We start from the raw sequence: 27,862 nt of genomic DNA on the forward strand, positions 1-27,862 counted from the left end.
GTTTGATGACCTCAGTGTTCTAGTTTGTACATAATTGATCAGTGAGTTTGCAATGTAACTTGGTCCGGTTCCATTTAGAGCTTTATACGTGAGGAGTAGTATCTTAAAATCAGTTCTGTAGGTTACCGGTAGCCAGTGCAGGGAAACCAACACTGGAGTAATGTGCTCTCTCTTCTTGGTTTTGGTTAATAACCTAGCTGCAGAGTTCTGAATCAGCTGAAGTCTATCTGTGGTGCTTTTTGGGAGACCTGTAATTTCACATCATGTAGAGCTGATCAAACAAACAAACAATCATAGTCAGTCGGTTCTAGCCATTTTGACACCCTAGGCGAGATATGAATTTGGTGTTGTGTACTTTTAATGAGCTCATGCAATGTCACATTTATTTATATCATTTCATGGACTTGTAATATTAATAAGCTTAGATCTGACCAACTGAAGCAACTCCAGATCATGTCACTGTAGGCACTAGGCATGATGGGTACTCCCTTCATCTGCCCCTCCTCTCACCTTGAGGCACCCATCACTCTGGAGCAGGATCAGTCTGGACTCATTAGACCACATGACATGACATGACTTTTTTTTATTTGGCTTGGCTGTATATATAATAGATATAAATAAAGGTAAATGGAGGTGACATACTATTTCACATACATTCCAAGAAAAATGTGGAAATCCTCACCCACTTTAGATGTTTAAGCCAATGGTACACAGACACCAACACCAACTTTACATAAGAGCACGCATGAATCTTACATGTTTAACTTCTTCCACAAATAAAGTTTCCATAGCTCAGGCAGACCTTGAGTCATGTGTGTGCAATTACTGGTAATATAAAGAGTAAGTAAAACACTACAGCCATAGTTTACATAAAGTTCTGCATTCCAGTGATTTTTGGGGAGGAGAGTACCTCTGATATGTTTCTATTTTTCACTGAAGGACACCAGCATGAAATCAAAATGAGCACAGAAGGAGAGTAAAGGGAAATTAAAACAGGAAGGGAAGAGTGTCGGCCTCGCATCACTTCAGCTCACGTCTCCATGGAGACACCAGAAGACTTTTTATATTCATTAACAAAGCAGGGTGTCACTTTGACTGAAATACATTTGAGGAATAAGCATTATCACCACAATGTGCTGAATGTTTTGTGTCTATATTTGCAATCAGACAATGGTATTTAGTGTTTTTATATCACACTGGTATTATCAAACCAAAGGCCAAACACACACCAGGAGCACAGGGCACAAAACATTAACATGCAATCCAGCAATAGTGACAAAATAAAAACTGCCAGTACTCCCACATGTAAGATAGATGGGCGTTCTGCAAACTTCACAGAAAAATGACAAAGGAGTTTTAACAGCATGTAACGTTGGCCTGCACATGACAAGATTTTCCTTCACTGTTATATTTGGACATATAGAAACATATTTTCCCCAAAGGAGTCCAAATATAGGCTGGCCTTATTCTCAGTTTAGAAGTAAAGCCTGATTAAGTTTTTTTTACTTATTGTTTACTCAGGGCAGTGGCTGGCTTTTTGAGGCCAGGCAGCCTGTTGTCTCGCATCCACCTCACTCTGGTCGTTCATCATGAGGAAATTGAATTGTTCTCCATGCCAAGATGCCACAGTGTACAATCAGCCATTAGTTTTTCACCCAACAGCTGGATGCTCCTGGAGCAAATTGCTCTGGTCTGCCCTGGAACAGGCCTTTGATTTATCTCTTTAGGAACCAGTTGGCTAAGTGGCAACTTTGTCTGTGGCTGGAATAATATTTCAGTGTCTCATGCTTAGTCAATATCACACAATTCATGAGCACATGTGTTCTTTTGGAAAGTCTTATATGTAATTATAAAATAGGACACTTTTAAGAATTACATTTTCAGGACTGAACAAGTTTTCATATCCCTGCACTGGTTTAGGCACTGCTTAGAGACTGTTTTGAAAGGCTCATAGCTTTATATTATTATTATTATTATAGTTAAATACATCACCACTTATTACTTTTTTCACTTTTTATTTACAGGGGAAATTCATTTGCAAAAAAATATGACAAACAATCCCACTCCATATCCATAACACATATATAAAGCTGGCATAATACAGATACAGATACAAATACAGATACAGTTACAGGTACAGATGCAGACACAGTTACAGATACAGACACATATACAAATTCAGATACAGTTATAGATACAGTTGCAGATACAGATACAGACACAGATACAGATACAAATTCAGATACAGATACAGATACAGATACTGTTACAGATACAGACACAGATACAGATACAGATACAGATACAGATACAGATATAGATACAGACACAGATACAGATACAGATACAGATACAGATACAGATATAGACACAGATGCAAATACAGATACAGACACAGTTATGGATACAAATTCAGATACATTTATAGATACAGTTGCAGATACAGACACAGATACAGATACTGTTACAGATACAGTTACAGATACAGATACAGATACAGACACAGATACAGATACAGATACAGATACAGATACAGACACAGATACAGTTACAGATACAGATACAGATACAGACACAGACACAGATACAGTTACAGATACAGATACAGACACAGATACAGATACAGATAAAGATACAGATACAGATACAGACACAGATACAGTTACAGATACAGTTACAGATACAGACACAGATACAGATAAAGATACAGATACAGATACAGACACAGATACAGTTACAGATACAGATACAGATACAGATACAGATACAGATACAGACACAGACACAGATACAGATACAGACACAGACACAGATACAGATACAGACACAGACACAGACACAGATACAGTTACAGATACTGTTACAGATACAGATACAGACACAGATACAGATACAGATAAAGATACAGATACAGATACAGATACAGATACAGATACAGACACAGATACAGTTACAGATACAGACACAGATACAAATTCAGATACAGATACAGATATAGACACAGATGCAAATACAGATACAGACACAGTTATGGATACAAATTCAGATACAGTTATAGATACAGTTGCAGATACAGATACAGATACAGATACAGACACAGATACAGACACAGATACAGACACAGATACAGATACAGACACAGATACAGACACAGTTACAGTTACAGACACAGACACAGTTACAGATACAGATACAGACACAGATACAGATACAGATACAGATACAGACACAGACACAGACACAGATACAGTTACAGATACTGTTACAGATACAGATACAGACACAGATACAGATACAGATACAGATACAGATAAAGATACAGATACAGATACAGATACAGATACAGACACAGCAGATACAGTTACAGATACAGACACAGATACAGATACAAATTCAGATACAGATACAGATATAGACACAGATGCAAATACAGATACAGACACAGTTATGGATACAAATTCAGATACAGTTATAGATACAGTTGCAGATACAGACACAGATACAGATACTGTTACAGATACAGTTACAGATACAGATACAGATACAGACACAGATACAGATACAGATACAGACACAGATACAGATACAGTTACAGATACAGATACAGATACAGACACAGATACAGTTACAGATACAGATACAGACACAGACACAGACACAGATACAGTTACAGATACTGTTACAGATACAGATACAGACACAGATACAGATACAGATACAGATACAGACACAGATACAGTTACAGATACAGTTACAGATACAGACACAGATACAGATACAGATACAGATAAAGATACAGATACAGATACAGATACAGACACAGATACAGTTACAGATACAGATACAGACACAGATACAGATACAGATACAGATACAGACACAGATACAGTTACAGATACAGTTACAGATACAGATACAGACACAGATACAGATACAGATACAGACACAGACACAGACACAGATACAGTTACAGATACTGTTACAGATACAGATACAGACACAGATACAGATACAGATAAAGATAAAGATACAGATACAGATACAGATACAGATACAGACACAGATACAGTTACAGATACAGACACAGATACAGATACAAATTCAGAGACAGATACAGATATAGACACAGATGCAAATACAGATACAGACACAGTTATGGATACAAATTCAGATACAGTTATAGATACAGTTGCAGATACAGACACAGATACAGACACAGATACAGACACAGTTACAGTTACAGACACAGACACAGATACAGATACAGATACAGATACAGACAAAGTTACAGATATGGGTACAGATACAGATACAGACACAGATACAGACACAGATACAGACACAGATACAGATACAGACACAGATACAGACACAGTTACAGTTACAGACACAGATACAGATTCAGATACAGATACAGACACAGACACAGATACAGTTACAGATACTGTTACAGATACAGATACAGACACAGATACAGATAAAGATACAGATACAGATACAGATACAGACACAGATACAGTTACAGATACAGACACAGATACAGATACAAATTCAGATACAGATACAGATATAGACACAGATGCAAATACAGATACAGACACAGTTATGGATATAAATTCAGATACAGTTATAGATACAGTTGCAGATACAGATACAGATACAGACACAGATACAGACACAGTTACAGTTACAGATACAGACACAGATACAGATACAGATACAGATACAGATACAGATACAGATACAGACAAAGTTACAGATATGGGTACAGATACAGACACAGACACAGATACAGACACAGATACAGACACAGATACAGATACAGACATAGTTACAGATACAGATACAGATACAGACACAGATACAGATACAGACACAGTTACAGATACAGACACAGATACAGATACAGATACAGACACAGACACAGATACAGACACAGACAGACACAGATACAGACACAGTTACAGACACAGATACAGATACAGATACAGACACAGTTACAGATAGAGACACAGATACAGATACAGATACAGTTATGGATACAAATTCAGATACAGTTATAGATACAGTTGCAGATACAGATACAGTTACAGATACTGTTACAGATACAGACACAGATACAGATACAGATACAGTTACAGATACTGTTACAGATATAGATACAGATACAGACACAGATACAGATACAGATCACCTTCATTTATCCAAAGGGGAAATTGAAAACAACTAAAATAATCATCAGTGTATCAATCATCAGACTGAGTTATTGTCCAGGGGTGGTTGATTTTTTTTCTCAAATGTCACTGCCATTACAGTGGTCACAGAATAAATCTATTCATTAACTCACAAAATAATTGTGCTATCAATAACCTGATTGTAACAATCACCACTCATTCCCTCACACAGATAAAAGTAAATTAACAATGTGAATGAGGATTTTCATTAGAGTCATCATTAATGAGAAAGACTTTAACTTAAAAGAAATCGTGCAAATTTTTTTATTTTTTTTTTTAGCCACACAGGTTAAACTAATGCTACATTATGCCATATTAAAAAACATATTGTAATTTTGATGAACTTTTGAAGTTTTAACAGGATGGAATTTGAGAAATCTGAAAAACAATGCTGTTTGAAACAAAGCTCTGTTGATATTTTTACTTCACCCGAGACAGAAATCTTGCTCTGTTTTTCTATCTGGTGACCTGTGCAGTGTATCACAAGAGTGTAAATTCCACTTTTAGTCTTCTTGGACATCATTCCCATACATTTAGTATTTAAGTTAGTAAATGCAAAGAGGGGCCGTGGTAAGGTTTGGTAACATCTGGTTATGATCCTACCTACTCACAGAATAGATGTTATCTTTGTTTATTGAGTCACTTAAAGTTATTTAACTCATTCAAGACTCAATAAATCACTCAATACTGTGTTGCTTTGCTTTCAGTGGTCAGTATGTTGCTAGTTATCACCCACGCAAGCAGCTCCGGTGTGGAAGATCAGAAAAATACTGACACAGCAAAAGATTGATTTTGTGTGATTTGATGTGTTTCTTTTATTATCAATAGGGGACGCAATAGAAATGAACTATGATATGATGAGGATCGGGTCTAAATAACTTCTCCCACTTGTTACAGTCACACGTGAACTGTTGCTTAAGTTATGTGTTGATGTTAAGACACATGCTGTTCTCTGTGTTCTTAAAACTACAATACTGGGTTATTCAGATCAATTTATATGGTTATTTAAGTGAAATAAATAATGAAATAAATAGTTGCCACAATAAACAGCTGGAAAGGGAAATGGTTATGACTTCAACTTTGAGTGACATTTGTGTTTCTTTGCTCACATTCATCACAAGAAAATTCAGGGTCATTTCTAAACCCTAAATGATGAAATTACTGTTTTTGTTTTATTTCTGGTACTTTGTATGACATAATGACTCTGTATAAACTTTGTTTCTGGTCAGTGAATCTGGTCAGCTGATGAATGTTTATCCCTTATGACCTTCTTAGAGCTTCACCAACTCCATACCAAGTGCAGGAAGCTGTTAAAATACAGACAGATTTCACTTTATTTATCCCAAGGGGAAATTAAATTTAATTAAATGAATAACTGTTGTATCAGTCACCAGACTAAGGTATTCTACATTAGTGGCTGATTTCTCTCAAGTGTCACTGTCATTACAGTGGAGGCATAATAAAAGTATTCATTAACTCACTAATTACTTGCTGCTATAACTATCAATTATCTTATCTTATCTTATCTTATCTTATCTTATCTTATCTTATACATACATTACACCTTTGCTGTTAATGTATTGCACTACCGCCTCTTTTGTAAATAGGTTTGATTTACATATTTTATATTCTGTTATAGCGTATCTTTTATACCACTATATTTATTCTCAGTCCATTTTTACATCTTTTTTTTTTTTTTTTTTTTTTTTTTTTTTTTTTTTAATTACGTAGCATTGAATAGCAAGGTGAGAGAGAAATAGCATCTCAATTCTCTGCATGTCCGGTGCATCAGTGAAAAAAACTTTGAGTCTTGAATTATTATTATTATTATTATTATTATTATTATTATTATTATTATTAAAGTAGTAGTAGTAGAAATGGTAGTAGTTTCATTAAGGAGATCATTTAACACCCTCACTTCATTGAAGCACCGTGATTTAAGCGCTCGGACTGTTGTCAAATCGCTTCATCTTTACATAAAAATGTATATAGATGTTAAATTCCCGATGCACGGCTGCTTCCTGTGGGATTGTATAAACTCCAATAATACCGCGTGGCACTTGGAGACACAAAAAAACCCAGGTTAAATCGAGGAGGGGCCTGCGGGTCAGATTTCCACAGAAGTGCGACCCTCGACTCACTGACGAGCATTCTGTTTGTGCTCAGCCTGCGTACATTCACCGATCTACAACACTACACAGGCGCAAAACTACAACCAAACACCGATCCGTATGGTTTGTAAATCAGGCGCCTTCTTGTGGGGAGGTCCGAGTTAGGACTCTCTACTATCTCAGCATCCTTCCCAGCAGTAGGAAAAAAGAAGCTAAACAAGCCAAAGTTTTCCTCTGACTCGCAAAAAGAGGAGTCGACATGGATGAAAAGGAGCTGTTTGTGTGAAGAAACGACAAGCCTGAGGAAACCAGTGTCCACACGGTTAAAGAATGATTACTTAGCTAGTTAGCGGGGAGTTATTTAGTAGTTAGCAGGGGAGACAAAAAGCAAAAGTGTTGGGAAAGTTAGAAGCTATGGCGCGAGACGGGGAAGACGCCGGGATGGTCAAAGCAGCAAAAGTCAAAAGGCAAAGAAAGAAGAAAACCAAGGAGAACAAAACCAGGACTGTCCACGCAAACATATTATATGATAACGCCAAAGGGGAGGAAAACCCCAACCGACACTATGCAAACAACAAGATTAAGACGACCAAATACACTCTTCTGTCCTTCCTACCAAAGAACCTTTTTGAACAGTTTCATCGCTTTGCTAATGTTTACTTTGTTTTCATCGCGTTGCTAAACTTTGTTCCAGTTGTCAACGCGTTTCAGCCAGAACTCGCCCTGGCTCCTGTAGTTTTTATTTTATCTGTCACTGCTATTAAAGACCTCTGGGAGGACTACAGGAGACACAGGTCGGATAAAGAAATCAATCACATGGACTGTCTGGTCTACAGCAGGTAAGTCAGGCCTAAGATCTGACTACTAGCAGCCAGTAGTGTCCAGCTGTTACTGGAAACGTGTGTTTTCTTGTATTTTTCCATGTGCACCGGTAGGACAAGCTGTTCTTCCTCAATGCATCTTACACTCATTCACATCAGCTGATTATGGCACAATGTTCTGCACTAAAAAAACATTCAAGACACATTCCTTGAAGTTAGTTACTTGCCAGAAAATACATCCTGTCCATGCAAATTCAGTCACATTAACAGTATTTATGACTCCAACATGGGGAAATAAACCTGGCATGCCTCAGATTAAACCTGGCTGTCACACAAGGATTCATGTCACCTGTGGAGTCCAGAAAAATGCATCTGTCAAAGAGGTGTGAATCATCACCGGGCATCACCTGATACAAATCCACCTCATGACAACCTGTTGCCCTTCAAGGCCTTCTTCACTCCTAACAAAAACTGTGTGTGCACCTATTTTCCTGAGTGTGTGAGCATGTGTATTTTGCTAATGAAAAGCAGCACTGTCTGTCGTCCATGTACAGAGCATAGTTCACGGTAATCAAAAGGCTCAGTGTTTACTGGCTGCACAGTTTTTGCTAAGTCTTGAGTCGAAGTTGTTCTGTCAGGGTTGGAAATAATTGAATTTTCTTCTGCTGTGGCGATATTGTGCAAAACATCCCCTCTGTGAACCTGGTGAGAGCAAACTTAATTAACATGAGGGGTATTTTATTCAAGGTGAAACACTCATCAGCTACATTTTTTTTTTTCTCTTTCTTTTTCTGAGAGCTTCTAACTGCGCCTGAACCTATATCTCAAATGCAGTTCTTCACTTAGGCGCATTTCATTTGGTAAGAGTAAAGAACACGAATTCCACTTTTATCAAAAGACACTAATATTTACAGGCTCTGCAGGTGCTTCTTCTCATGTGTCATGCCTGTTGATGCTCCAGAATCTACATTTACAAGAAGTAGATCAAAGATGCACACTTATCAAGCCAAACCACTCAGTTAAACTAACAAATTTAACAAAAATCCTCTGTTTTTAATCTACTCTACACAGTGCTGCCAAAAACCACTAGATCACTGAACGTTCAGTCTGACCAGTTATCTTGTTGTTTTCCATCTGAGCTGATATGTTTCTCCATAACTGGATAATTAATAAGTTATGTGTGTGGGCTGTACTTTTTCTAGGTCATGCACAAAGAATTTAAAGGAATAAAATTATAATTTCACATTCAAGTTGCAAAAGAATGACATTTGACTGCTGTTAAATTGCAGAAAGTATTCATTATCATCACACTGACCTCGTTTTACATAACCTTTGCAAACTGGTGCAGTACAAAAGGGTATTTTTGTTCTTGTTTAGATCTTATGTTGTTGTGACAGAGAATTAGGGTCAAACTGAGGATGAAAATGTGATATTTGAGAATTTGACATTCCTCATATTTTAAGAAAAAACATAATATGCTACAAGAAAAAAAATTTTAAAATATTACAAGAAATAAGTTGTAGCATTTGGAGGATAATGGAAAAAACATGACAAGAATAAAGGCATGTTAGTTTGAGGAATAATGGTGCAACACTTAAAAAAAGGGGTTATGAGAATGAAATAATATTTAGAGAAAAAAAGTCACAAAATTGCAAGAATAGTCATGTAATTTAATAACAATTAGCAAATAGATATATCTTCTTTTAAAAATGTGACTTTTCTTTTAGATATTATGACTTTTGTAATATCATGCCTTCTAAAAAGTTTTTTTTTTTTTATCTTCACAACACAAGAACTTGAGTCCTGTAATATGATATTATTTTCCAAAATATGATGTGTTTTTCCTCTTCAACGTAGCATTTATAGTTTGTTGTATGTCGTAGCTAGAGGAATAATTAATGATATAACAATGAAGTGTTTTACAGTAGTTAGAACTCCGTCTACAACAGAGGGCTCTAAATACTGTCAAGTTCTGTATCCGTGACTGTAATGTCTGTAACAAACCTTTTGTCTAAGATGAAGTACTCTATAGTATTTCTGTCTTGGTATGTGTCATGGTTACATTGTAAATGTACACTATGCACGTTTAATAAGGTGTGAAGTCAAAGATAACAAAAACCATGTGCTTTACACTCACACATACACAATGTAAACTCCCTGTGCAGACATATTTATAACATGTCTTCAACACTGAGGATTTCTGTTACATTTGGTGTTTATTTGTGGTAGCATATGGGTGATTCTCCTGAAGCCAAAATAAGATGTGGCTGTGGGTAGGGCCGGGCGATCTGGGTAGAGTCAGAATCCACAATCTGAATCATGACCTTCTCACCTCTTATTAAATGAGTTTAACTCCAGTTTTGCAGTTTTTTCCCTTGTATGATGTTTTTTTTTTTTGTTGTTGTCTGACTAGAAACTAATTATTACAGTTTTGACAACATCTAGATCAGTGGTGTCAAGCATATGGCCCACGGGCCAAAAACCGGCCCTACTAAGGGTTCAATGCAATCCACGAGATGAATTTGCAAACTGCAAATTGACAAGTTGTTTTGAACATAAAGTTAGATGCTGTATTTTTCAGTTCCAGATGCCTGTAACTAAATGTTTTGTGCCTTTTGTTTGTTTCTACTGTGATCTGTAAGTTCTAAAGCACAAATGTGAATGATAAACCGAGGCATAATATTGTTAAAGTTGCGTTTATTTTTCTTAAGACATTTCAGGTTGTTCATAGATGTTCAAGTTATTCAGTATAGTTTATAAATGCAAACATTTTCATACTGAAGTTTTACTTCTTCTGCACTAAAACAAAGAGCATGATAACTGAAAAATAATGACAACTCCAAATTTTTCTATTAAATCGCTGGTTTGAGGTCAGATTGTGCCGTATGTGGCCCCTGAACTAAAATGAATTTGACTTCTATAATCTAGATAAAATAAACACAAATCCATGTTTTCCTGTGCATACTGCTGCAGTATTTCTATTAATTACATAGACTGTGGTGGCCTAATTTGTCCCACTAGAGTTTTATATTGAATCAAAAATGTTTTTACACCCTAGCATAACTCGAAAGTGTGACTAAGTGAGGCTAAAGTATTGCTATAAATGGGCTGAAATAAATTCACTAACCTATCGATCTGTGCTAGTGACAGCAGTGTTATAATAATACCATAGTTTAGTATAATGCGTTTATGCTAAAACACTGTTATTTATTTTATTTTTCATCAGTATGATCATAGACAAATTTAAGAGCAATCACAATGTAAGATATGAGATCTCTCAGCCCTCATTTGTTATGTATTTGTGCTACAAGAATATCCACAGATCCATAAAAAAGTCATTAAAAAAGTCTTGAATTTCACTGCACAAAATTAAGTCCTTAAATAGCCTTCAAATTGATAATTAAATCTCAAATATGTAATTGCTGTTTGGCATTTTTATCATAACAGAGATGGGAACGAGTGGAGCCTCCAATCATTCGTGTGTGTGTGGGGGGGGTTCAGGTTTGAGCTTCAGCTGCTTGAACGTCAGTAGAAACAGTAGTCATGGAAAAATGGAGATGTAATGTTAGCTGGATTTCAACATAACTAAGACTGGTTCAAGGCAGTAACTACGAGGCCTGTTGTACTTTATTTTTGCGAATGTAAAGTCTTACATTTGACCAAAGACACTTGAAAAAATCCTACTCTTCAAAGTCATACATCTGCCTTCATCAAACCTGCAGATACCCTGAATAGCTGTGAGCATAATATATAAGTACTTGCTGTTGAAAAAAGTGACAATTTGTTGTTTCAAATCTCTAATTAAAAATGTGTTATTGTAGTTAGTTTAATTTAATCACAGTGTCTCTGAAATGTCCACATGAAATCAGATCCTGTTGGATTTAAAGAATGAATGCTGGCTTTATTGAAGTTAGTTCAGTGATATACAGTATACAACTTAATTCTACATTCAGATATGTCTATTTTAATAAAGTATCTTTGTCTAAAGAAAACCTTTATTTTTTCAATCTGGGTTTTTCCATAAAAGTGGATGTAGTGAATTTATAGGTCGTCTTAACTTTGTTATTGCTGCTTCTGTTGTAGAAATGTGGGGAAACAAAGACTCCCATAAAACAGCTTGTATCCGGGCGGGCTGCACTAGGCTCCCATTATGTTTTCTAAATAAACATAATTTTTACACGACTCATTTCCAGCGCTTGTTTCACAAAGGACATATAGGCCTCTGGAGTAGCCATTATGGCACTCTGAGTAGGGATCCACATCCGAGGTATTCATTCGCCGGTGCTGGTTTGTTTGCATGTGTAGGAGCCATGTTTACAGTGTTACTTTCTTCACAGTATTCACTACCATGAGAAAGTTTCCTGTAATGAGAATTACTTTCACTCAGAGTGACTCAACCTGCTGATCATGCTTTCAGCAGTGTTTGAGCTTTTGGTTCAGTTCATATCCACTCAGCCGGTCCTCAATGGTCATAGTATCGATTTTCTGTCAAATAAATAAGAAAATAAATAGAATTATGGTACAAAAAATGTATTAAGTTCATGCAAAGTTCTGAATCTCTGTTGCTAATACTTGAATAGCAGTGAATCTTTTGAGGTTTCGTCAGTTCAGTTTATATACTTTAACTTTCACCAGTTATTTATTTTTCAGTGGATTTGATTGAAATTTGTATTGAACAAACAACAAACCCTAAAGGTAAATACAGGGGTTCCACAACCATGAAAAACTTTCTTTTGCAGCCCTGGAAAAGAAAATTAAGTAAAGTTATTAGAAGTTTAGGAAAAATCATGGATTTCAGTTTTTAGAGATTTGTTCACCAAGTCTTGGCAAAAACAGCTTTTTTGAACAATTTCAAATCAACAAAATCAAATCAACTTAATACCATATTTTAAAGCTGAGACCTTAAAGATTTTTTTTTCACAGGGTACATGCTCCCCAGTGCCTCTAGGAGGTTTGCATTATTACTTTTATTTCATTATATTGTATTTTACCCCTGACAGTTTTTCAGGGGTTTTAGATGAAGATACTGAAGAAAAACCTTTAAGTGCTAGGGAGTCTTTTTGTTGTTATTATTTTAGTAAAAGCAGTGCATATTTACATAAGATTGCATATGTTTTCTTATGGTCCTAAGAAAAGTGTATTGGCTTAATAGTTTGAGTATTTGAAGTGAATATGATGAGGAGTTTGGAAAGTTTCATGAACTCCATGACGTGAAGAGCGAGGGCTAAGTGAAATGGTGTTGAATGACGTCTGTACAGATAATCTTACAATAAGGTTGAATCATTTGTACTTGAATACTGCACATACTGTATCAGCAGTGAATTCATTAGCTTTGCTCTAATCTTGTCAAGTTTGTTTTTGCCCTCCATTTCCATGTAAAGAGACAAAGGAAATGTTATAAATCATTAGTCTTCACTTTCCCTCCTCATACGTCTTTCTCCCTCTGCACTTATTATGTTATTGTCAGAGCTGAACAGTAAATGAGGGTAAAAATGTCTGATTATTTTAATGTCAGATTTCAAAGAAAGGAATGCTTTTATTTACTCAGATGTGAGTGATTGTCAGGGGAAGTCAGTATGAATAAATAATTGTGTGTTTTTCCTTTCACTTCTTAGCTGTTGTTTATAGCTTAGAGTTATGTATTATTCAGCAGATTTCCTACCAAGAATATGAAGCTGTTGAGAAATCAACCCTGGTTACCATTAGCACAGAGCAGCCAAGAGTAGGAATGACATGCACAGCATCATGCAGTAGCAAAATGAACCCATTTGTAATTAGAAACCAGTCTGATGGTAAGGACAGAAACATTTAGCCTCAGGCCACACTGTAAAAATGGTGTTTTATATTAATGCTCTTGAATGACATTAACAGAGAGATGCCATTTCACTGACAGTCAAAAAAGAAAATGATCCCTAGATTGTAAATTATCTGGAGTTACTCTCTACATGTAAAACATGAACTGAATTCATGTATTGTAATAATAGTCGCATCAGGACTCTAATATGTCACTGAGAATTACTGTGAAATCATTTATATCATGATAATCATCCAGTTTTTCAGTATAAACTTTCCTTTGTCTTATGACACTAAGAGATGATCCACTTACAAGATTTGTTGTTTTTCTTAAATTCACCTTTTCTATTTTTTGATGTTGATCAGACACTTTTATCATTAGGATAGTTTTGAGGTTGTGAACGGGTCAACCTTCCATCAGGACCAAAACTCAGCTGTTAAACTTGAAAAAATTCAATTTGATATGAGCGTTGTTATAGTGACTGATACAGAAGTCTTTTGTTATGATAATATTTTTGGCCATACTCCCTGGCTTTAAATAACAATGTGATACAGTATGTTTTTGTCCCATTTATGTTTGCCTAATTGGCCTATAAGTACACATTTATTATCATATGTAAGAGCAGAGTCTAATTTCTAAAACTGATTTTACATTTAGTCAGAGGGAGTTCTAAATATAATACATCTGATTTGTAAATGGTAAATGGATTTGCATGTATAAAGTACTTTTCTTCTTCTACTCAAAGTGCTTTACAATGTGTCTCATTTGCACACCAGTGGTGTAGCCTCTGGGATGGAACTGGGATTCAGTGTCTTGCCCAAGGAATCTTCAACATGTGGACAGGAGCTAGGGATTGAAACTGGCAACCTTCAGATTTGTGAGCGACCTAGTCTGCCTCCTGAGACGCATTCGTCCCAATCGTCTGCCCTAACTGTCATTTGTATGAAAAGCTACTAGAATAAAAAATGTGGTTTTCAGTTCTTAGATGTTCAGTAGTGGGAAAAAGTTTTCGGATGCACAATTTTGAATAATCTCAAATACTATGAAATATGTGAGGAATTTTTTGTGTTTCAAAAGGTGTGGCTGCATCAGACAGACACAAATAAATGCAAATGATTTTTGGTTTTGTTTATTGTTCGCAAGAAAAAAATAACAAAACTAAATTCTTTCTTGAGTTTCAGTACGTCACGCCCTGTATGTGTTTCATTAACTTACTAAACATCCAGTTTTGACCTTGATGGAACAGAGCATGTGCAGAAGGGAGCATGTGGGTTTGGAGAATGGAACAATATTTGACAGTTCAATGACTTAAGAGTGGTTCTTAATGCAATATATCACAAATGCATGAGGTGTCCAAAAACTTTTTTCCACCACTGTACTGTAAACTTTGTTAAACTGATCTATTTAAGCCTTAAACTTATTTGATTTAACATTTTAATGAAGACTGGAACTAAATGTATGTCTGTGAACTATTCACTTGATTAGTTTCATTCATTTTTTTAGTCTTCATAGCCATGAGTGTGAATTCTCTTACTACTGAAATTATTATAATCCTTGGTCAGAATCATAATGAAGTGTATCATGTTATGAGTGGCTTTAAGTGGTTAACACACCTACATCCTTGTGGAAATGTAGTTTTTTTTAACTCTTCATATGCTCTGGTCTATTTGAATACTGTCTGCTCTTTGGAGTATTTTACAAGACTCTACCTCAGAAATACTGCATATTATGACACAGCAGTTTTTATCTCTCCCTTAGTTCTCATTTAACTTCTATCAAAGCCATTAATATTGACATGTTACCCTTTTAATGAGTGACAGCTGCCACGCTTGTTTACTTTAGCTTTGGAAGTGACTTGTCTTGTGAAATGCTTTGTACCAAACTATTATGTGTGGATTTACTCAGTAGACTTAGATGCATTTGATAATTTGGGTATGTTTCTTTTGATCACAGGATTCATGCTTGAAATCCTTGAAAATGCTTGAATTTCAATGTTTTGTTTTCAAGGTCGGAAAGTTCTTGAATTTTAGTTTAAATACTTGAAAGTGCTTGAATATAACTCTGTGATGTTATTTATTTATTTATTTTTAATATTAACTGTGCCAGGTTAGATGGAAAGCCAAAGTTACTTACAGAGGTGATACATTTTGAAAAATAAAACTTTATTTCAAAAAAGAACATTAGCAGGTGCTCTCAGGTTGACTCCAGATGAATTTTCATCTTAATCTTTGTCTCGGTGTGAGTGTGCCTGAAGAACGCCACGTGGCTTCCCTTTTTTTGGATAAACCTTTGTGTTCTCCATTAATTTCTAAACATTTTGCTCTTATGAAACATAATTTTAGATATTTATAGAACAATACAATGTTTATAGCATAATACAATGTATATAGAAGTGTGATAAAAAGTGACAAAAACTATCATAACTATATGTATTCCTGTAGATATGTATTTTTCCCCAGTGATAAATGGGAAAAAAAATGGAAATGACCCTCGAAAAGTGCTTAAATTTGACCTTGAAAAATGTGTACGAACCCCCTACTCAGAAATGTTTAATATATAATTGGCATGTTGATGAAGATGTTTAGAGGACTTATCAGCTAAGTGCCATACCAGCTTTACCAACCACAACTCCTTCCCTTCATATATCTGCTGTCCGTTCAGATTTATGGACGTCAAGTTGAAGCTGGTGTTTATAGAACCACCACTTACTGAAAACAATAGCTCCACATGTTTTATGTCACAGCTTACACCAACCGTTCACCCTCTTATTGTTGCTGCAGAGTGGAGAGACGTTACGTGGAGAAGTACTGGAAGGAGGTGCGAGTGGGAGACTTCATCAGACTGCGATGTAATGAGATCCTGCCGGCCGACGTCCTGCTGCTGACCTCCAGTGACCCCGACCGCCTCTGCCACATTGAGACCGCCACACTGGACGGAGAGACCAACCTCAAGCAGAGGCAGGTCGTCCGCAGCTTCTTTGACCTGGTGAGACATCTCCTATTCACTTCCTGTGTCTGAGTTGTCATGGTTGGTTTAGGTTATAAAGGGAGTGGTTCTTACATGTGAAGTGATTACAATAGTAACAAACAGACTTTTTTCTGTCTGTGGTTCATTGAGGACATTTATTCTTCTAATACTGTTGCCTAATTAAGAATGCCGATAGATGCCCCCGAAGTCATAAAAGTACATTTTTTGTTGTTTTGTAATTATTTTGTGTTCTCCACTTGCTGTTCAATCCTATTTTCATGGATGCTATATCTCAGGAATGCCTTGACACAATGTTCTCAAATTTGGCAAGTGAATGTTCACATGAATGTTCAAAGATTAACTGAGTAGAAACTGGACAAAGGTCTAAGATCAAGATCACGGTAACCTGACAAAACATACCTTTTCCCAGTAGAAACTGAAGAGAATTTGAATTGATATGTTAATAAAGATTAAATGAAAATGCGATGATCTTTCATAGAGCTGTAGTCCTGACCTTTCTGGTTGTGCCTAAAGGGGCCTTATTTCAGACAATAACTGCTTGAGAAACTGGTTATTTGATCCCCTTTCAATTGTGCATCATTTGCATATATGATGTTTTAAAGATAATTCAACAGGTCAAGATAGTTGCAGTTTGTGGTAAAACTGTTGAACTGTCTAAACTATCTGTAGGTCAAGATTTCCAGCAGCACTTGACATGTAGAAGAACTTCATATCAACACATTTCAGCGTCACCGGGGTCACTGATAAAGGCCACTAGTTTTGGTCTGTACCTAGAATGAAATAAAGTTCTTCCACATGGCAGGTGCTGCTGGAGTTCTTGACTTACACATAGTATTTGTCCTTCTCCATGCATCTTGGAAGTAGATGAAGTTGTGCCAGAGCCTTCTATTTCTATTTCAAAATATACTCAGTGCCAATGAAAACGCAACACTTGAATGTGTTTTATTGTTCCTGAGCTGCATCAATATGTTTAAGTTTCACCTGTATAAGATAATCCCAGACAATTTCTTAACAACCTGAGACGGGTTGAGCTATTGTCACGCTTGAATGAACTTGTCTGCATTCATAAGACTTGTTTTTCTCATTGCTCAGCAATGAACTGCTCAACTTAAGGAATTGTGGTCAGTTAAGGAGTGGTCATGTTCTGTATATAAAGGCAAGCTGAAAAGCACGAAAATCATTTGCAATAACTCAGCAGTGCCTAGACTGACACGTGACCAAAGATGCCATGCTATGGGGCTCCTGGAGGCAGGAATCTCTGCTGGGCAGGTGGCGTGCCGTTTTGGATGCAATGTGTCCACCATAGTCGGGATGCAACAGAGGCATGAAGAAACTGACTCAACTGCAGACAGACCTCGCCCTGGATGAGCACGTGTGACCACGCCACAGCAGGATCGCTACACTGAGTTGCAGCACCTCTGGGACCGCTTTGTGACTTTTGGTTTTGGGGGTCCTTGAGTTTCTTTCTTTATCCTTATTTTTTGTCAACAAATTTAGATGTGATTTTTTATTTTTACTGTATAGAAATGGCCCATGATTAATTCCAAAGAGCTTATGGAGTAAAAATCCTCATCGATTTAAAAAAATATAAGAATCTTCAAGTGTTGTGTTTTCATTGGCACTGAGTATAGGTAATTGTTAAGACTATGCACTTGAAAGTCTCTTCAATGCCATTGGAAGTGTCTCTTTCAATGATCTATTCAGACACACTGAAATCTCTGCAGCTTCAACATGACTGGACTCTCAGTGATTTTTACCAGTTTTAACACTTTTACAAGTCTCTATCAAAGACTGAGGTAAAATTTGCCAAAGTAGCAGCCATTTTTGTGTTGGTTATGTGTATCACATATAATGAAAGAAGCAGTCCATTGAACTGTTCAACAAAAAACTACATGTTTATTTATGGTCTTTGTCACAAACTGTGACTTTCTTTGCTTGTAAAATTATCTTTTAAATTGACACACAAAACAAATAGGATAAAAAAAAAAATGTTTTCCCTCTAAACTGACCGCTGTTAGGTCCCATTGTGAACATCAGAAGGTCTGTGACTTCAGCTTTCTATAATCTACAGTCATGGCCAAAAGTTTTGGGAATGACACTAGTTTTGCTTTAGTAAAATCTATGGCCTTTCATGTGTTTCTGAGGTACACTAATGAACAGTTAGAAGTATTATATACGTTCTGAAGACTTTTATTGACAAATAATTCATATTTCAGCAAAGAATCCATTTGTGTCATTCCCATAACATTTGGCTACAACTGTACAATGTACAGTCACAGAGACACAGGCCCAATCCCAATTCACCCCTTGGCCCTCCCCCTTACCCCTACCCCTTGGCCCTTGGACTTGGCACTACTCTTTGAAATGGAGTTGCAAAGGGTAGGGGTTAAAACATTCCCCTATGAAATGGGACAAACCTTTGAGACCTGTTTCGTCATCAGCAGTCATCGTTGCTGCTATAAACAGATTTGACAGCTTTGTTTCCGAAAGAATTCGCCACGCCATCAGCAGATGTAACTGTCTCTGTTGCATGGGCTTTGGGCATTTTTTTGTGACTATCAACCACAAACCACAGAAATGCGGTCTATAATACATTGAAACGGCATTAAACGGTTGGTCAAATGATTAAGTTGTTTACAAAGAAAATACATACATTTGTGGATTTCTTTCATTACACTGTTGCACTTTTTTACTGTGTTTACCTCCATCTTGCCGACGATGTGAACAGAATTATGGGAGATTTCTCATACCTTCCATTTGTAGTGTGGTCCTGAAAAATCTCCATTTCCAGGGCCAAACAGCCCTCCCCCTTAGCCTTTTCCTCTCCAACTCATCGAGAATTGGGACACCCATACCCCTTCACATGAATGCGCAAAATGGGGGGGGTAGGGGTAAGGGGGAGGGCCAAGGGGTGAATTGGGACTGGGCCATAATGTTCTGTAAAAACACTGAAAGCTATGTGAGGAAGGAAATGTAGGTTTATTTCTCAAATCACATTTTTGACACAGTTTTTTCCAGTGCTGTTATTTGAGAATTATCACCAAATAGTTTGTTTTGTCACCTGTCCATGGAATGCATGTGTCTACAGTGCTGTAGTGTTCTGCAGCATGGAGTGAACGTGTCTGATCTGTAGAAATTCAATTGGAATCACATTCCATTTTTGCAAAAAAAACTCAGATCTCAAGATACCATATGACTTTTGTTTTTATTTCTGCTGTTCAGACACTTTCAAAAATCAATCTGGATACAATTTGGTTATATCTGAAACAGATTCTGGCCTAAACAAAGACAGCATTTTTCTCTCTGGACATTATTCAGAGGAATGATGAATGTCAACACAGAGAGAACATCTATCTCAGTGAAAAACAAACATATTATCTTTTACCAAATTCCAGACTAGACTTGACTACATATGTATTACATGACCGGACAGATGTGGATGTAAACTGCAGCCATGAGCTGATAATTCTAATTTTCTAACCATTTAATGCTTGAAAACAACAAATAGTATCTTTGATTATCTGTTATTGAGTCCATTTGTAAAGGGATGGTGTAAGAGGATAGTAACGGTGCTGGTTTGCTCATTATAGTGGAGTAGTATGCCTTGTAATAATCAGGTGTGTGTTGCCTGTTGACAGGATTGTGACTTCGACCCCACAAAATACAACAGCATAATTGAATGTGAAAAACCCAACAATGACCTGAACAGATTTCGAGGCTACATGTGAGTATTAATCTCTTCTACTCAGTTCTATGCAGTGTGGGGCTGTGATGGCCGTCTACCAACATATTTAGAGTATATTGGTCATATTAAAAGTTTCATTTTGATTTAACTGTAAATGAATGCAGTTACATTTGGAGTAATCTTCAGCTTCAAACTGGAAATAATGTGAATATGTGGTTTGTTGACAAGCCAGAAGTTTCCAACTTATAATTATGACTTAAACAGTTTTTCCAAGTCAAGATTACAATTTGCCTTCATGGGTTGTGGTTTCAAGCTTTTCCCCATTTGACTGTGGACATCTGAGGTTGCATTTGCTCCGTCATAACCAGAATTACCCTCAACTGCTTTTTGCACCCTGAGAACAGTTCCATGGCCAAACATGACAATCAACTCATTTCCTATTTTAAATCAATGACCAATGACAGATGTGTTTTCCCATGACATACAGCTGTTTGTGTTTCGTTGCATTGTATGTATCTTGAAAAAGAAGACACAGGAGGATGGATACAAGTCAGACTGGCTTCGTTGTTAGCAGTTAACATTAGCATTAGCTTCGCAAGCTTACTCCTCACTCTTTCCCACCTCCTAATATACTTCCGACATCAAAAAGCCAAAATTGCACAATGGCCAAAAGCTAATTCTAGCCATCAGAAGTGTAGTCCGCTAATCACAGGGTGAAGTCTGAGGGTCATGTCCACCTCTTTAACATAATTTGTGGCTGAAGTCTATGTTACAGACTAGACCTGTTGTGTTTTACAGAGAAATGCTTTACAATATACAGTATCTCAAAAAAGGGAGTACACCCCTCACATTTCAGCAACCATTTTTATTATATCTTCTCAATATAACAGATAAAACTTAGAGTAGTAGGCGTACAGCTTGCTTAGGAGTATAGATTTACTGTCCTCTGAAAATAACTAGATGCACAGCCATTATTGTCTAATTGCTGTCATTGTTGTCTTTTGTGACATAGTGTCACTAGCTAAGATGATAAATCAAGGTTTTGCCTCCTGAAAAACACCTAAATTGCAAAATTGAGATTGTTCCTCTGAGACCTTTTTTGCGCAACAAAAATTCAATATGTAACCTGTTTTTGCTTCTTGTCTAATATTAATTGTGAGTATGTTTTTCCAGTCAGATGTGGTATATACTTGTAGTAAAGAAAGAGTATTTTTGAAGCATATTTTATCATGAGTTCATGTAGCCAGAAAACAACCATATATGACGTAGAAATAAAACTAGAGATTTAATTTGGCCATATCACTCAGCTCTACAGTCACATTGCACTGTATGATCCAGAATTGTTGGAGTTGACTCTATACAAGGGATTAAATATGAGGATCTTGGTATCTGCTGCTTCCCCTTTTTACTGTTCTGTTTGTAAAATGGGATGTTAAATATATCGACCCCTTTTTAAAACTGGGATGCTCCATGGCATGCAGTGTAATCAGTTTGTCTTTAATTGCAATATGTTTAACATATTTGCATTTGCCCCCAGCTACAGCCATAGTTTCCAGAACCCTGCGTTTATGCCAAGTCGGTCCCTACACTCATTTCGTTACTGTTAAAGTTTATGTAAAGCAGAAATGAGAAATGTCCTCCGGGCTTGCAGTAAAGCGGCCGGGCTGACCTGCACTCACATGATCCTGACAGTTATTCTTTGCTCAGAAGGAGACCAGATGCTGCAGGTATTCAGTTGCCAGGCTACACTCGAGCACAGGGCAGAGCAGTGGAGGTGAGGTGAGCAGCCAGGGCTGGTCTCAGCAGTGTTTTATTACATTACAGCCAATGGCACCAAGTCTAATCTCACTACCCTCTGTAAGAGAAAGCACTTCCCGTCTCAGAGCGTTATCAATTTGTTGAACAGCGTGAGCTATGAACTAGGACAAGCTGTATATGCGCTATAGCCGCTCACGGCTCAGGGACACTGTTATTAATCTATAATAGTGTTGACGTGTCAGCCCGCCTGCTGTCAGAGGCCAAAGGATGAACATTCCTGTTAGTAAACATGCTGACAGTTGTGTGACTTTGAGAGAAGCTACAGTGCTGATGATTAAGGACTGCGCCCAGCTAAAGGTTGTGAGGCGACATAACTAACTGTTGTAATCCTTGATTTAGCAATGGGATTACGGCTGCCATTAAAAGCTTTCCCATTTTCCTCTGATTTAATACAGTTCAACATACATCTCAGTTTGACTTGAGAAGGTTTTTCTTAAACCCAGTTTCAGCTTCCTTGGGTGACATCAGCTTTAGATAGAACTGAGATTTGAGGGTCAGTGATGAAGCAGGGAATGACCCGACTGACCCAAAAACCCTGGGGGGGTTCGCAGAGCAGCAGCACAGTCAGTGCTTTTATATCTGAGGGCATTTGTGCTGAGATAAGGGCTCGAAGTGAGGGAAGACCATGATGCTTTGGAGCGTGATCGATAGAGGTGCTCAGCAGAATAAACTGATGTTGTCGTTTGTGGGCTTTTGCTTTAGAGGAATACTCTGTTCTGGCTACGGTATCAGCATTTTACAGCTTGGTATAAAGACATATTTATCATTTTCACTGTGCCTCATGGAGCCTGAATTGGATTTTTTGGGTCTCTACCAATATTAGAAAGTGAAAGAATTCTAATATTGATAAATGGTTGGATACAGTTCTTAAAAGTTCAAGATGGAGATTCTATTCTATTCCATATCCTATTCTAAACAGCTAATATTTATAATTTATACATGTTAACTATTAATCCTCAGGAGGAACTCCAAATTTAGATACCATATATTAAAAATGATTAATGACTGGAGGCGCAGGTTAAAGCTAAAGTAGGCACAATGAGCTAGACAAAAGATCTTTTCTACAATGTGAATCACATTTTTTGTCATCTATTTGACTGAAAACTCCACATTTTTGCATCATTTGGCTGATTATTTTGTAGTATTTAGACAGTAATGAGAAAAACAAACCCAAAACAACTCTGCTCAAGGGTGAAGTAAACATTCATCCATATTTTTCTGTCTGCATACATCTGTGACAGCCGGCAGTGCTTACGGAGGCCTGTCAATTTTATTTTTCTGTGACAGTTTCATTATGAACTGAACTGTCCTAATCACATAAATGACCTCTAATGTTGTGTTTTATAGCATTGATTCTGCAAAGGCTGCATGTAGAACGTCTGTAGCAGCCAGGAGTTTTCATAGTTACAGTAATTCAATGCCATCGCAAATCATCATCAGTGTTTCATCACTGGCATCAAGACAAAAACTCCTGTAGCTTTAATTGAATTAATCAAACACTATTAGTATTGAAAGGCTCCAATTAGTCATCCTAAACAGACTTAAATATACTTACAAGTCTAGTAGCTTTAATTGTTAAAACATTCCGTAATTCTATGTTTTTTTGTAAAATACAATAATTACACAGGAGCTCTGGTCCATCCAATTTAATATCAGTGTAGTAGGAAGATTTGATCAGCCTTTATTAATGTGTTATTTAAAGATGCACAATGGCTGATTCCCATGAAAAGAAGATCATATGTCAAATTAAAGGGGTCATATTTTGCTAAACCCAATTTTATTAGTCTTCAGTACATTTATTTGTCTATTTGGGGACCCTAATTGTTCAAAAAGTTTGAATTTGAACCCTCCATGTGCTGCAAAGCTATCTTTCTAGTCATTCCAGCAGAAATTGAGTGGATTTCTACAACCTGTTTCAATTCCTTCTTAATTTATTACAGTTTATAATTAGTTACATCACGACATTTGCACAAATAAGGTCAAGACTTCAGACGAACATTTCTCAGAGTACAACATAATTGTGAATCAGCAGCAGCAGTTGTAGTCCATACTAAAAATATGTCCAAATGGAAGGGGGTGGGGTCATGTGCATTTAAAGGGCTAGCGCTCAGAATGACCTTTTTTCATGTTATTACTCAAAAATAGGATTGAAGATGGACCTGTAGAGTTTAATTAATGAATTAGCATGTGGTCTACAGTTTATGTAGACCACAGGGAAATGTTTTAAAATGCATAATTCAATTTCAAAAAGCAAAATATCACTCCTTTAAGATTTCTATGATTCAAAATCATTAGTCAGTCACAAATAACAATACCATAAAGATCAAAAATCAAGTAAAATTCCAGCATTCAACATCCTTCTTCATATGGACCAGTCAGATTGTCATTATTATATCAGCCTTCCAGTCGACCTCTATTGGAAAACTAGTCATATCAGTTGTAGCTACATAATGTCTGATAAATCAGTCAGACTCTAGTGCTTCACAACATTTTGTACAATTTCTTCTCACAGTAAATTTTATGCCTCTTGTCTCCTGACAGAATTCACCGAAGTGGCAGAAGAGATGCACTTTACAAAGAAAACCTGCTGCTGAGAGGCTGCACCATCCGCAACACAGAGGAGGCTGTGGGAATAGTTATTTACGCAGGTTAACCTTCGAAACAAGCAGCTGACACGCTCCATGTATGACCTCTGACCAACTTGCACTAACTGCCTGTGTCTTCACAGGTCACGAGACCAAAGCCATGCTGAACAACAACGGCCCGCGTTACAAGCGCAGTAAACTGGAGAGACAGATGAATGTAGATGTGTTCTGGTGTGTCATCATCCTGCTGGTCATGTGCCTTTTTGCTGCTGTTGGTACGTAGAGTTATGCAAACACTGGAAATGCCTGCAGTCCAATAAAAGACTTAAGTTGAAAGCTACATTTCTCTACATTTACTGTAAAAATAAAACTTTAGATGGAGTGTTCCCTGCTGTTATTTATATCCTATGTTGCGGTGTTTGTATGAGTTGACCTTGTGATGTTGCTTTTGCAGGTCACGGACTGTGGATGTTTCAGTACGGAGATAAGAGGCCTGTGTTTGACGTTCTCAGTCCAGAGGGGACAGACTTATCACCTATCATGTCAGCTATTTATCTCTTCCTCACTATGATCATCGTCTTTCAGGTACACAACATGGAGATGCATAAAGAAACCAAAGCACAGTGACAGAAGCATACAAATAAAACATATATCATCTCAGAGTTGTAAATGTTTAATCCCACTGTGTACAATCTTGGCCGTTTTATAACATTATCACCAGCCCCCCAGAGTGTGTGTGACCTCTAGATCTTTATCTATACATTTAGTCTGGATAGGATTGATACTGTACAGTGACATATCTCTGTGCTTCATGCGGCAGGGTAATCTCTATATTACAGAATCCAAATTTGAAAAAGTGCCAGCTGACAGGTATTGATCACCACTTTCTGCTTTCATGCAAAAATGTCAGATAAAATGTCACCCTGTCCTGGGTCTGATGGTGCAGTAGTGATGATTGGTTGGATATACCCTGCTCAGTAGTTCAACAACCACTGTTGCCAGGCCTGATATACTCTCATATAAACACATGACTCTGTTGGCATCCAGGCACAGACGTAGTGTGCAGGCTGAATGTTCCTCCCAAAAGCTATGACTCATTTCTCCAGAATCGCTCTCCATAAATGTTGGTTGGAAATGTCCTGCTTATTACACCGTCTTACTGTATATGCAGTTTTATGATTTTGACCTGTAGGAAGTCTGACTGAAACACCAGGACCATCTATAGTATAGCACTGGAAAAAATTATACATAACATTCCACAGTGAAATACATTTACTATAGCTTTAGTTCCTTGAGTGTGTAGTATTGTAGTCAAGACCCCCCCTTAACCAAGTTAAGACTGAGACCAGACTAGATACAATTAATTATTACAGACTGATTTGAAAGAAGTGGTTGAAAGATTTTTGGGATGATAAATAACTCTTCAAATGCACCCGAATGCAGCGCTGTCCTTACAGTTGTTATGATTGGTCTGGAGTCATGAGTGCTGTTTGTCCTGTGAGGAAGACAACACCAAGTGAACATACACATGAGACCAAGACGTTCAAAAAGACCACAAGTTCAATCTCATGTACAGTAACACTACTGTGTATTTACATTAAAGTTTCCAATGACTGTTTCTATTGCTTCTAATTCAAAGACAGATCATTTTATTCTATTCAATCTGTCAGCCCATTTTAGTAATACAACAACACAGCAATTCAGTAGAGCTACATCACTGATAGGTTTCAATAGGAGTTTAAGTAAATTCTCCTTCAAAGGTACTTTAGCTTCTTCACCAGATTAATTATATATAACTGGATGATTATCATCAAAAATAATTATGAGGATAACCCTGATTTCTCAGTGTTCATGTGTATCTCCTCCAGTTTTTTTTTTTTTTTTTTTTTTGCTTCTGGCTGTTTTACGCTGCTCCTGGAGCAAAAATGCAGCAGCTCAGCTTCGTTTGATCACATATTCCCATCCATCTTCCTCTTGATCACTTTCCAGAAGTTTTCAGTAGGGCTTCAAAGTCTGGAACTTTTGAGTGGTGTGTTAATTTTTTCCAGATCTGTATTTTCAATAAACTGACTGACAGTCTGTTCTCTGGTGTAATAACATGATCTGTGTGTTTCTCTTCTCCCAGGTGCTGATACCCATCTCCCTTTTCGTGTCGATTGAGATTGTCAAGATCTGCCAGGTGTTCTTCATTCACCAGGACATGGATCTGTACGACGAGGAGACCGACTCTCACCTGCAATGCAGAGCTCTTAATATCACTGAGGATCTGGGCCAGATGCAGTACATCTTCTCTGACAAGACGGGCACCCTGACCGAGAACAAGATGGTGTTTCGTCGCTGCACGGTGGCAGGGGTGGAATACTCGCATGATGCCAATGGTGAGACAAAATGGCACTAAAGCACCCTCCACCCCCTGAGCAGATGCATTTACAGGGTTTCTGCATGTCCACAAAGAGCCTTAAAAAGTCTGAAAATCCAATCATCTGAAATTTAGGCCATAAAATACTCAATTCATTGTAGTTTTTGAAGATTGTTAAGAATAAGGAATGTGAATGGTGTTTGAAAATGTGGTGAAATCTGGGCAAGTTGTTTTGTTCTAATGTCTTTATGCCTTTATAATTTCTGAATTTGAGGTGTTTTCTTTAGAAATTGCAGCTGGATGGAGTCAAATCTGGACCAATAGTGTGTTAATTTGGTGAAAAAAGTAATGGAAAACTATTTTTTGTCAATTAAATCTAACTTTTTTGTCAAATATTACATCAGTTTTGGAGTTCTTCACAAATTCTTCAGAAGAATTACTTTTCGTAATTTCTCACTTGTGCATCA

General features: G+C 37.0%; 1 protein-coding gene across 1 annotated transcript in view; it reads left to right on the forward strand.

Moving 5' to 3' along the window:
- The first annotated feature begins 7,565 nt into the window (after window positions 1-7,565).
- atp10a (ATPase phospholipid transporting 10A) overlaps window positions 7,566-27,862 on the forward strand; it is a 61,466-nt gene continuing 41,169 nt past the window's right edge. Inside the window, exons 1-7 of the mRNA XM_030133232.1 lie at window positions 7,566-8,184; window positions 16,741-16,945; window positions 20,587-20,672; window positions 24,993-25,099; window positions 25,180-25,311; window positions 25,491-25,621; window positions 27,162-27,414. Of these exons, the coding sequence (XP_029989092.1) occupies window positions 7,760-8,184; window positions 16,741-16,945; window positions 20,587-20,672; window positions 24,993-25,099; window positions 25,180-25,311; window positions 25,491-25,621; window positions 27,162-27,414 (1,339 nt within the window). The 5' untranslated portion in view covers window positions 7,566-7,759. The remainder of the gene's footprint in view (window positions 8,185-16,740; window positions 16,946-20,586; window positions 20,673-24,992; window positions 25,100-25,179; window positions 25,312-25,490; window positions 25,622-27,161; window positions 27,415-27,862) is intronic.

Source organism: Sphaeramia orbicularis, chromosome 4, assembly GCF_902148855.1.
Source record: "Sphaeramia orbicularis chromosome 4, fSphaOr1.1, whole genome shotgun sequence".
NCBI lineage: Eukaryota > Metazoa > Chordata > Actinopteri > Kurtiformes > Apogonidae > Sphaeramia > Sphaeramia orbicularis.